Genomic DNA, 12,674 nt, shown 5'->3' with positions numbered 1-12,674 from the left:
CGGCACAGGGTATAAGAATCTGGCCAGCCCAGAGTCTAGGAGGAAGAAATTTTCCTTTACCTTTCTAGGTTCTTCTGGCTGGCCTGAGAATTAAATTGACTTGACCTGAGACAGATTAAGAGGAGACACTCAAACAAAAAAGTTTAATAACGTGTACATAGGAGAGACTCAGGAAAAAAGACGAGTAATTCCCCAAAAAGGTAAAACCCTCATTCACTTTAAATACTATCTTCAGCTAAAGACAAAGAGACCGTTGGGCGTTAGTCCTTTGCGACTGCAAAAAGGAAGAAGGTAACTTACATGGAGATGGAAAAACACATGTTTGGCAAATAAGTGTTTGCTGGGCTCTGCAGAGACCACAGGACACAGAGTGGACTCTGATCCTTAGGCCCTGCCTCGAGTTTCCCCCACCTCACCTGCCCATGGTCTTTGCAGGTGTCTCTGGTGATGCCCTGTTCCTCACACAGGCCCTTTATCCACATTCTTGCAGCCATTAGAGGGAGGGTCAAGCTTTCTTCCTGAATCTTTTGGGCCTTGATGGCTTTCAGCTCAAAATAATCCACATGCCAGACAGACATTAGACAGTAGCAGGTTTTTCCCCCCTGCCCCAGCATCTTTTTGAAGTGATGTCTTAGGTCTAGAACAGTCCTCTCCAGAAGTGCTTTCTGTGACCATGAAAATGGTCTATAGCTAGACTGTCCAGTATGGTAGCCGCCAGTGTCAGGTGCCTGTCAGGCACTTGAAATGTGGCTAGTGTGACTGAAGAATTGAACTTGTAGTTTTACTTCATTTTCATTAACCTAAATATAAACTTAAAGAGCTACAGGTAGCTCGTGGCTACTGCATGGAGCAGTGCAGGTCTAGCACACCTGACTTCTGTGTCCTCTCCTGTTCCATCAAAGGAAGCTGTTACCGGATCTGACCTGAACTGTCCCTGATCCTGCCATCTGAATGTCTGTATTGAGTGTATGTTAAAGGACTTGTTAGAGTGACTCTCTGATGGAGTCGGGGGGAGGGTTTCACCGAGGTTAGAGAATGGATCATCTGATTGTTTTTTTGCCAGCCTACTCCTAAGCATGTGTCAGAGAGTTGGCTGACTTTGGCCTGAGACTTCTTGCTTTCACCTGAATGTACAATGGGAGTGGTAGTGGGGGAGCAAAGAGGCCACTGATGTTGACCTACGGAACCTAATCATTGCAACAGCTGTAATAGGGAAGAACAATCTGACTCGCTATTAGATCTGCTTTTATTTTAACCTTCGTATTCCATTGCCTTGTTTTGCATGAAGAATGTTGCCTATAGCCTGAAATATATAGGACGGCTCACTCTCAAGGCTCTGACCTTTAAGGATATAACTTTTCCATTCACACAGAGTTAAAAAGTAGAACAGAGAATACCATTTGTCTTGTTGGAGGGTTACAGGAACATCACGGCCTGACCTATGTGGACAGCCGCAAGAACAAAGGGTTCCTACACTAAGAAGTTTCCAACAACCAACCACACCCCTCCCTCACCTTGCCTTTCAAACTGGTTGAACTTCTTCAGGGAGTTTGGGGTTTCTGGGGATATGAGCCACCCAGTCCCCTTGCATGGCCCTGCAATAAATCTTTCTCTACTTCAAACTCTTACGTTTCAACATGGTTTGGCTTCACTGTGTGTCAGGCCCATGAATTGCGTTTGATAACGCAACCACTTAGCCTGATCCATTTGCCATGTGCACTTTTCTCCCAGAAATCTTCAGAATCTGCAGTATCTTTACTGTTGGCAAACATGAGCAGAGGATAAAACAAAGACTACATAAATATTAACATGAAAATCCAAATAAGCTAGTTGCCCTCCACTGAACACTTTTTAAAATGTGAACATATACTCAAGGCATTTTTTTTAAAAGTTCTTACATTTAACACAGATTTCCTATGTATAAAAGTGTTTCTAATTTATATAGTTAAATCCACATTTCATAGTGTTACAGGGACACCCCAGTATTGTACAAAAGAACCCTAACTGCTAAATGTTGTACCACTTGGAGAATCACAGGCTTGTTTGCTCATATATAGGATTTAAAAGTTCCCCTCTGTTTAGTCTCCCAAGATGTTGTCACCATCATACTGGACCAGAGCAGATGCTTCGTGAACACATGACATATTTTTCTGCTATACTGAAAAGAACATCAGCAAATGAGACTGTTTATCATTTCTTTGCCTCTCAGATAAAGAGAATACTGATGGCTTGAAAGTTACTCTTTTTTCATTTTTCTTACCCTTGAATATTTTCTATCTAACTGCCTTTCTGCATGCATCATCATTTAAAAACGACTCACCAGACCTCAAAAAGTGGTGTTACTTACTCATTTATGAACTGAGTCTCACGGAAATGATGCCACATTATTTATTCAACATTCATGGAATTCAGTTTACATAAACTTTGGCATCCTCATTGATTCTTTCTTTACTAGTTTGGAGTTGTCTTCGGAATGCTGTAAGTTCTATCCTAAGACGAAAAGCCTGAGGAAACCGGTCACTGGGGCATTCGCTTAGTCAGCAAACCTTGTGTTATCGCTTTCTGAATTACCCTTCAGCTTCAACACAATTCACATTTATACAGTTGCACACAGGCATCCTGGAAGTTGTGATGTGCAGTTGCAGTGATTCTTGCAGACATTCCCTCGGACCACAGCCCCTCCACATCAGATGCACGTTTTACTGTGGTCCAGGAGCTGGATGGGAAGGAGGGGCAGCCAAGTGGGGCATGTGTGTGTCAGCTTCTGGGGGTTGGCAGAGAGGTTGGGCAGGGGAAGCAGCTCCTCCTTAGAGGACTGGGAGGAAACAGACTATTTGTGTGGGTTACAACTGCTCAGTCCTCCACCAGAAATGGCAGAAAAGCAAAAGGGAGACAGGAAGAGACAGTCCAGAAAGACTGAAGGTCTCGTCTGGATGCATCTGGGAGCCCTGTCGTTCTGCCTCCACATTTCTACATGAACAGATTGTCTTAGGAAAGGGCCTCCCTTATTTAGCGCCTCTTAACCCACAGTTCTTCAGTCATGCTGTTTGCGTTGGTCCTACTGTTTCAGCACACTTGTGGGGCTTATGGGTGATGTTAACACTTGGTCATTGACTTTGACAAAATGCTACTTTCAGATTAGCCTCAGATTCAAAGGGTGAGTGCTTTGGTCTCATTCAGCTTCTTGTAAAACGAATTAGACTTGTGATGCAAAACTAAAGACTTGCCATCTAAAATACGACACTGATGAACCTCTCTACAGAACAGAAACAGACTCACAGGCAAAGAGAACAGACTTGTGGTTGCCAAGGGGGAGGACATGGTATGGACGGGGAGTTTGAGATTAGTAGATGCAGACTATTACATTTAGAATGGATAGGCAGTGAGGTCCTGTTTGCCGCCCAGAGAGCTATATCCAGTCTCTTGGGATAGAACATGATGGAAGATGGTATGAGAGAAAGAAAGTAGATACATGTATGACTGGATCGCTATGCTGTACAGCAGAAATTGGCACAACACTGTAAATCAACTGTACTTTAATTTTTAATTTTTATTTTATTTTTTTTGCCATTTCTTGGGCCGCTCCTGCGGCATATGGAGGTTCCCAGGCTAGGGGTCTAATTGGAGCTGTAGCCACCAGCCTACGCCAGAGCCACAGCAACGCGGGATCCGAGCCATGTCTGCAACCTACACCACAGCTCATGGCAACGCCGGATCGTCAACCCACTGAGCAAGGGCAGGGACCGAACCCGCAACCTCATGGTTCCTAGTCGGATTTGTTAACCAATGAGCTATGATGGGAACTCCTGTACTTTAATTTTTTAAAAAGGAGAAAAAAAGCACTGACAAACAGGTGCATAGAATTCCAGTTCCACCACTTACAGAAAAAAAATGTGAAAAATAAAAAAAATATAGACTTACCAATCGAAAGTTGTCAGCTGAGTGAGCTGCCGTGATAACTTGATTTATATTTAAATAAAACTGTCACTTGCTCCAGTTTAATCATCAAGCCTTTTGGTCTTTGCTGCAAGAGCTGAGATTACAATCAGCATCTGTCTTCCAGAGTATTTCTTAAACACATGGACACTTCGAGATTCTCAAATCCCTCAAGGGAGCACAGTAACCATAGCACAGTTCACGAGTTCAATCAATGTGCCAAAGTGGTTCACCAAAATCTTTATGCTCTCTCTGCCCTTGGTAAAATTTGATGATGCTGAAACAGTCTATTTTGATTTTCAAATTGGAAAACAATGATCTAATGAATAATGAAGTCTAACCAGTGAGGCACTTTTGCTGGCTCTTGAGTTATTTGTTTACATGGATTGATGGTGGGATGGATTGGCTTTTCACAAGAGTGATTCAAAGGGCTTCTGGATTGGACTTCCTAAACAGGATTTGTACGGCTTTTCATACTTTCAAGGGTGAAGTGGGAACCAAAGGGAGCTGTCTGTCAAGGTTGGGTTTTTGTTTTTCCTTTTCTTTTTCTCTTTTAAGCAGACCTGAATTGCTCTTGGACTCAAACTGACCTTAGAACACTAAAGGGAGCAGGACTGGTGCCTTCCAAAAAGCCAGCACCATGTTCTTTGGCACATTGCTGATATGGATCATTTCTCCCTGGTATCTTTATCCAGGGTGACTGAGGGACTTTGGTAAAGCCCTCTTGTCTTTTCTCTTTGCAGGCTTGCTGATCGGTGCTGGCTGCGCCCTCTACCCCCTGGGCTGGGACAGTGAGGAAGTTCGGCAGACTTGCGGCTACATTTCTGGCCAGTTTGACCTGGGTAAGTCCTCTTCATGGAGAGCACTCCCTTTAAAAAAGAACCTTTTCTGGGAGCTCCCACTGTGGAGCAGTGGGTTAAGGATCCGGCATTGTCTCTGCAATGGCACCAGGTGCTACTGAGGCGAGGGTTCCATCCCTGGCCTGGGGCAGGGAATTAAGGAGCCTGCATTGCCACGGCTGTGGCATGGGTCCAAGTTGCAGCTCAGATTTGATCCCTGGACCCTGGGAATTCAATATGTGAAGGTGTGAGAAAAAAGAAAGAACGAACCTTTTCTGATCTCTCATAGAAGCAGAGATGGGAAAAGGATGGGGAAGAAAAACACACACGGAATTTCCATCATGGCACCGTGGAAACGAATCCAACTAGGAACCATGAGGTTTCGGGTTCAATCCCTGGCTTCGCTCAGTGGGTTAAGGATCCAGCGTTGCCGTGAGCTGTGGTGTAGGCCGGCAGCTACAGCTCTGATTAGACCCCTAGCCTAATATGCCGCAGGTGCAGCCCTAAAAAAAAAAAAAAAGACAAAAAAAAGAAAAAGAAAAACACACTCCAGTATTGGAGCCTGCGTCATGTGTAACAACACACGTATATTCATTTATCCAACTGTTTAGTGAGGAGCTCTTTATAATCTACCCTTTGGGAAGTACTTTAGACACAAAGAAAAGAAATGGGGCCTGCTCCGACGGGTTTATATTCATTGATGAATTCATTCAAAATCATATGAGTCATTGCATGCACTAAAAATAACTCTCTCTGTGGAATTCACAGTCTGAGCAGATAAAGCAAACAAAATATCATGAAAATGACAGTCAGGGCTAAGGAATCTAAAGCAGTTTCATTCCAGGGCAATATATAACTTTGTGAAAGGGATGGGAATGGAGCTGAGTCCTGAACAAAGTGATGCGTGTGGATTCTCAGGCAGGAGACAGAGGCACAGTGCAGGCAAGGATTACAGTACAGTGAAGCCCAGGAGGGGGAGGAAAGCTTCTCAGGGCATCATAGAGACCAAAAAATCAATGAAGGGCTCATGAATTTTTCTGTGCACTAATTAGATAGTTTCCACGTGTAGATAGGTGGTAGTATATTCTACCTGCTTAGCAACCTATAAAAATGCTTTGCATAATACAGCATGATTCACACCATTATAATTATAATGATTAGCTAATATTTCACTTAGTTGATAAACCTACACTTAGTTAACCACTTCCTTATTTCTTTCTAGCTGGGTCTTTTGTCTATTCCAGTTTCTGTTACTTTAAGACTTATTTTAGGCATCATTTAATGAATATACATCTTTCTGATTTATTTTCTCGGGACATTTTTCTAGAATTGGTGTTAACTAGACCTAAGATTATAAGTCCACAAAAGTACTTATTGCCAAATGATAGCCAATATATTTCTCCTTAACATAAGGGTGGACAGATTAAGTTTTTGACAATGAGCGCATAGCAAGGTACTAATCCAGCCATCTATCTGCTTTTCACGTTAAATATTTCACTCTAAGAAGAAACATGTCAAGGGTAGTGGTCTAACAGCAGTATTATTCATATCCCAAGTCATTTAAAAAATTTTTACTTTAGAAGAATTTATAAGAAAAATTCTGTTAGATACTGAGAAAATGGGCAGATATGATATTATATCAAAAGTCTGTGAGGAGTTCCCATCGAGGCTCAGTGGAAACAATTCTGACTAGTATCCATGACATTGCGGGTTCGATCCCTGGTCTCACTCAGTGGGTTAAGGATCTGGCATTGCCCTGAGCCGTCGTGTAGGTCACAGACACGGCTCAGATCTGGTGTTGTTGTGGCTGTGGCATAAGGCAATGGCTACAACTCCAATTCAACCCCTAGCCTGGGAACCTCCATATGCTGTGGGTTTGGCCGTAAAAAGACCAAAAACAAAAACAAAAACAAAAAAAACCCAAAAAACAAAAAGTCTGTGCATTTGAAAATGAAGCAATTTTTGTTTGACTCAGTGAATGACAAACATTTACTTTCCTCAGAATAATGTTGGCTCTTTTGATGAAGGAGCTGGGGTTCTACCTACCACCCAATTTGCTTGGATTAAAAAGTAAGAGGCTTCCCTCTGCCCATTCTTCCCTCCTTGAAGACAAAGCTCTCCTGCATCTAGATTAGCTTGTGATTGGTAATGCAGAGAAGAGATAAACGCTGACACAAAAACTGCTAGCTTTTCTTTTTTTTTTTCTTTCTTTCTTTCTTTTTTTTTTGGAAAGCACACTGTGTCCAGGGGAGATATTTGAACACAGTGTTTGGTATTTGTCTTTCTCTGGTGTTGGAGGCATTCTTTGCTGTCCTGTCTCCCAGCGGCCTCAACTTGGTTAGAATACAGTTCTTGTCGGCGTCTTGCTGTTGTGTATCACCATCTTAACTAGCAGGTTATAATGAAACTCAGATCCTGTTTTGGCAGTTTTCACTACCGCACCCCAGCATTTTACATCTTCTCAGCATTGAGAACCTTCTGGAAACTTCTCCTCTAGTTTCATTCACCCAGATGTACTGGAGCCTTCCCATCCAGAGCCAAGGTGAGCTTCAGACCGGTCCTGGGGCTCACAGATGTCATCCATCTCTAAGTTGGCTTCATCCTGAAGCTAGTTCTTTCCTTGGTCTTAGATGACATTGTTTGGCACTGGTGACTCCAAGCGTCCTTGTTCATGTCAAATAGGAGGGCAGGCCCCTCCCCCAGGAATGGACTAAAAGTCTCTCTCTCCAGTTTAGGTGTACCGATTAGCCACGTGACCACTCTGGGATGAATAGCTGTTATTAGGGAATAATACCATGTACTTCTAAGCTTCTTATGGCCCCGCGCAGAGGTGTTCAGAGCTATATAGAACCAGATCTTACTAAAGGAGGGGTGTGCAGAAGTTCCCTGGTCAGGGATTGAACCCAGCTCATGGCAGCCATCTGAGCCACAGTAGTGACAACACTGGATCCCTAACCCACTGAGCCACTAGGAAACTCCTCAGTCTCTGTTTTTTTTTTTTTTTTTTGGTCAGACTTCAGTGCCCTGTGTTCCTTCCATCATGAAGCCCATGGTGTGGACAAAGGTTTATGCTGTGCAAGGTAGCAATGCTGTCTCTTTATACTGCTTAAGAGAACAAAACAGTACAAGGGATAAGAACCCCACCTCGTGTAGCTTAACATCTTCACTGACGAAAGCCCAGTCGACATTTGCTAATATTATTCACGCTATTTATACAGGAGTATTTTTTCTTGTTCAGGACTATTCTGAATGAATATTTGCTGACCAATCTCTAGTCTCCCTTTATATTCCATAACAGTAGGTTGGGATTTACACATGAAACATAAGGGCTTTATAATCAGGTTGTCCAATTGATTTAATTCATGCCTCCAAGATATTTTCATCCACCAAAGACTTTTCTAATTATAACCTTATGATCAAAGGTACTGTTTCAATTAATTTGTCTTGCTAATTTGCCAAGTAAATTTGAGTAATTATTGCTTTCATTTTGCTATTTAATTTGATTAAGGAGCCATCATGTTTCCTGTTCTTGAAATTACACTCTTGGCTTCTCAAGTAGAATGCCCTAAACTCGGAAAACTCCCAGCCTCTCTCTCAGTGTCAGAAAAGATGAGTGTTGGTTTCTTCCAAATTTCCACTCCAGTGAAGAAATCTCTTCTACTCTAATCTGAGCCGTGCATCTTGCTTCTCTCTGGACCCGTCTCCTTGAGCCCTTTGACTCCTGACTCACACGCTCTCTCCTCTCACATTGAACTGCAATCGAAAAAAACAAAAAACAGTTTATTTGCAAGCTGTGGGGAGGCCAGTGAGCAAAAATGGGAACGAAAATAGAAAATGTCTCTTTTGAGCTTTCTTAAGTGTGGTGTTGGTGGGTGTTTCTGAAGCTGAGTGACCCAGTTTTCCTGTTGTCCACAAGGAAGCCTCTATTTCTGCAGTCAATAACTGGAGAAGCTTCTGCCGGCTTCTGAGATATTTAATAAAGCTGGCATCCCCTTGGCCAGAAGTGAGAGATTCCCAGAACTCTGTGGACTTCTGAGGCTGCTTTGTGCAGACCAGGCTGAGGCTCTGCCCAGGGGCTCCAGGCACTGAGTAGTGTGTGGGAGCCGGGCTGGCCTGCTGGGTGCTCACCAGCAATGGCAGGTACCCTCTGCCATTGGGTTCGGGGAGAGACTCCTAACACCTGATGCCTTTCTGGTCTTTGCTCAAAGGTTATTGATGATCCCATTATGACACTGCTATTCGGGACCCTGATGAGTGGTGAGGTGTTGCATATGTGTTAAGATTTAGCCAAATGTAAAGTCTTTCAAGCAGTGATGAATTCCCGCCTCCTCCATGGCTGTTATCTGGAACTCTTCCAAACTGTTGACATTCAAGTCCAAGTCGTGGGAAGTCACTGAGAAGGTCCGGTGTGAGTCTGTGTTCCGTCACTCAGCTCTAGTGCGGGACGGTGATGGAGGGATGCTTGGCAGCCGCTGTGACTTAAACCAAAGACTCGACCTAGGTAGGCCCAGGGGCACCCACGGAAATACTCTGGACTGTGATGCTGGAAAACTGCCACAGGCAGAGGAAGCCCAGCTCGGCCAGTGCGACGTGCAGGAGCTAAGTGTCCAGGCGGCACCTCCAAGAAAAAAACACTCAGCTCTGCTAGCCACTCAGCTTTCCTAGGGGCCTCTTTTTAGGAGATGAAGGATTGGATTTCCTGCTTTCATCTCTGAAAGTGAAGAGAAGAACCAGTGCATTTCAGGGACATGATTTCAACCCACCCATTCCCGAAAGCACAGCAACAGCTGACAGCGTGAACATTTCCACTTTAGCTGATGGCTAAATAAATAACTGCCTCTGGTCCTGCTTTAGGAAAAAGTACCTTATTCTGTACAACCGTAGATCAATTCTATCTGTCCCCCTGACTATCTTTGTAGGCTCCTATGGGATAGGATTTTTGCAACTTTGGTGCCTGTCTTTGTGTTTGGCCCATAGCAGTTTTCAATAAGTGTATTTATTTATTCAACATAGGTATTAAGCACATTCTAGGTACCAAAAATTGTGCCACGTACTTAGAATAAAATGATTAATTAGATGGCTAGGATCCTTACCTGCATGTCACATATCTGCTGGCTCTGAAACGGTTAAAAGAAGGGAGGGAGAGAGGCTGAGCAAGAAGCAAGGAAGAGAAGATAAAAAGGAAGAATCCCTATTGCTCATTTTTGACCGTGTGTGTACTTGGCCACTGATATCCGGCAAGAATCATGGTGTCCCTCCCTGAGGGGACTGAAGCCTTAACCATGTCCCCAGAAAGTAATCAAGTTCAGAGTCATGGTTTAAAGAACCAAATGCCCTGGGAGATGAAAAAAGAAATTGCTCTAAATCTTTCCTTCCTAAAGTCTTTTTTGGTTTGGTTATTTTAAAGCAAGATCTTTCCCATTGCTGTATCAATGCCTTTTAAAAACCTAATTCAGTGACTAGCAATGATTTGCAGCAGTGGAATTCAGTGCTAGTAGAAAAGAGGAAATACACTTAGAAAACCAGTAGGAAATAAGAAGCATTATTCTTTCTTAATGTTCTAATATTAAGATATGGCCACCAAACTACTGGGAAGAACACGTTAGTCTCTCTTTTAAGAGAGACTAATTTCACTTAGTATGATAATTTCTAGGTCTATCTGTGTTGCGGCAAATAGCATTCTTTCATTCTTTGTAAAGGCTAAGTAGTATTTTGTTATATATACGGACCATTCCTCTGTTGATGGACATTTAGGTTGCTTCCATGTCTTGGCTATTGTAAATAGTGCTGCAGTGGACATTGGGGTGCATGAATCTTTTCAAATATTCTCCAGATAGATGCCCAGGCATGGGATTGCTAGATCATATGGGGGTCTATTTTTAGTTTTTTGGAGGAACTTCCATACTGTTTTCCATAGTGGCTGCACCAGGCACTAATTTTAAAAGTAACTGTTTTTGTTGTTTTAGATCCTTTCTCAGGATAAACTGTGTTCATCTGACCATATTAGCAATGCCTATGAGAAAGAAAGAGCAATGAAGACAAATTGGCTATAAAAACATCATCTTAAATAAATATATAGATTTATTAAAATTTTCCGTTAGTTAAGGACTTGGGGATGATCTATGAAAAAGGATCTACACCCTACCCCCACCAACCCACGCTGATGATTCCGTCTGATGATGTAATGTAGCCTCTTGGACGTCTCCCACCAGTTCCCTGCCCCAAGGAGATTCTAGTTGGGAGAGTTCTCACATATTTGTCTTACACCGTCCTCTTATCTGATTTGTTTAGAACAGTAACTCTGAGGAAACACCTTTCACTAATGTTTCTGGAAGAATGTGTCTATCTGAACATTTGAGGACAGTTCTTTCAAACCTTTCATTTATACTGTGGTTCTTAACCTCAGGAGAAATATTTCTGCCCCAGAATTGGGAATTCACATTACTGTGCCAACTCATGTTCTTTGTTAACTTCCTGTGTATTTTTGCCTTTTTTCCATAATAGAAGATAGAACAGAAGTAGAAGATAGACCTCTTAACAGGTCCCCTGTTAGGAAAGGGCTGTTGGTAAGCATTATTGATTAATAACCCATCAAACATGTTTTAGAACAAAACCAAAACTATAACAAAGCAATCAAAGGGCCAATGTGACTTTTTGCCTGACTTTGAACCTGGTAGGAAGTTGACCAAAACTAATTAATATAGAGAATTTGTAGAGTATAATTCATTTATCCTATCTTTTCAGAAAATATCATATGAATGAATTATCCCAGGCAAATGAGTTTTCCCCATAACAGAAAAAAAATGTGATGAATGAGAACTGAATCTCAGTTTCACTCCCTGATAGCTCTCTGATTCTGGGTGACTTATTTGAGCAAAGGGATGGATTAAGATACAAAACCCATGCTGGTTGCTGTGCTGTGAATAACACAGTCCTTTGTCTCTGATCCAGGAGTCTCCTTCCTGTGCCAGCATGTCCATGAAGGTGTGGCAGGCTGATGTGTTAGCTTGCAAGTGGAATAAGACCTTAGATCCTTCGGAGTTCTTCACACCACTATTACAATGCCTGTCATTCATTGGATACTTCAGGATGGAGGGAATGAGATATGTGCATGAGTCCCAGAGAGTCACAGCTCAGGTGCAGGCTCCAGAGTGGAAACTCAAGGCTCCTAGGACAAGTCTTCTGTTATCCATAGCTCAGCCATCACTACAAGCCTCACTGTTCGTACAGCAATGGTCAGAAATGGAATTTTGATGGTGGAACTAGTGTCTCATTAATGAATGTGATCAATGTTAAAAATGGGCCCTCACTGGTGACATCAAAGGCACTGAGGTTTGTAGACCGAGTTAGAGGTACTCCCTGTTCTGGCAGGAAAGGATTTAAATAGCCATCCAGGCATATAGCCAATATTGTGAGTCTGAAAGATATTTAAAATATTTAACAAAAATACGTCATAGGCCCTGACTAATCCAAACTAAAACGAATACTGACCTGAGCCTTCCCCAGGGGGCTGTTGGTCCAGGTACTAACGTCTTGATTTCTGGGCCCTGAGTCTAGAAAGTGTTAGAGTTCTCAAAGGGAGGAGGGGACCACGGGACACTGGGGAAGCTGGGGGCAGTGGTTGTTTAATCACCGGTACAGGAGTTTCAGTAGTTTTACCGAGAACAGCTTTACTTCAGCCTTCGCGCTGTGCCCACTCTGGCCCCAGGGACGGCAGCCAAATCTGGACCATTCCTAAGAGGTCTGTTTCTGGTCTTTGGTTCAGAGGATTTGGGGTTATCTGTTACCAGAGGTTAACAGAATCCTTCCATGGAACCTTGCTGCATTTGCCTCCAGTGCTCCTTTACGGCAAGACGGTAGCCCAACATCCCTTAAAATGATAGGGAACTAGGATTTAAC

At 42.9% G+C, this 12,674-nt stretch overlaps 1 protein-coding gene and 1 long non-coding RNA gene across 11 annotated transcripts in view; one reads left to right on the top strand and one right to left on the bottom strand.

Moving 5' to 3' along the window:
- Positions 1 to 12,674, bottom strand: part of NHLRC3 — a 180,721-nt gene that overhangs the window by 7,708 nt on the left and 160,339 nt on the right. For 3 of the 7 annotated variants that reach the window (XR_002336516.1, XR_002336520.1, XR_002336532.1), the window contains one exon: positions 7,765 to 8,528. The exons of 3 other annotated variants lie outside the window; for them this stretch is intronic. This is a non-coding gene — a long non-coding RNA (NHL repeat containing 3). Of the gene's footprint in view, positions 1 to 7,764; positions 8,529 to 9,379; positions 9,487 to 12,674 lie in introns of those variants that run through there. One more of the 7 variants, XR_002336517.1, reaches the window with a different exon arrangement.
- The window catches only part of LHFP (lipoma HMGIC fusion partner), a 256,711-nt gene that overhangs the window by 218,994 nt on the left and 25,043 nt on the right, over positions 1 to 12,674 (top strand). For 3 of the 4 annotated variants that reach the window (XM_005668367.3, XM_005668368.3, XM_005668366.3), the window contains one exon: positions 4,680 to 4,778. In XM_005668367.3, coding sequence (XP_005668424.2) covers positions 4,680 to 4,778 — 99 coding nt within the window. Of the gene's footprint in view, positions 1 to 4,679; positions 4,779 to 7,788; positions 7,874 to 12,674 lie in introns of those variants that run through there. The other variant, XM_021065277.1, reaches the window with a different exon arrangement.

This window comes from Sus scrofa, chromosome 11 (assembly GCF_000003025.6).
Source record: "Sus scrofa isolate TJ Tabasco breed Duroc chromosome 11, Sscrofa11.1, whole genome shotgun sequence".
Classification (NCBI taxonomy): domain Eukaryota; kingdom Metazoa; phylum Chordata; class Mammalia; order Artiodactyla; family Suidae; genus Sus; species Sus scrofa.
The sequence above is the reverse complement of the archived record's forward strand: the minus strand, read 5'-3'. Positions and strand labels throughout refer to the sequence as shown.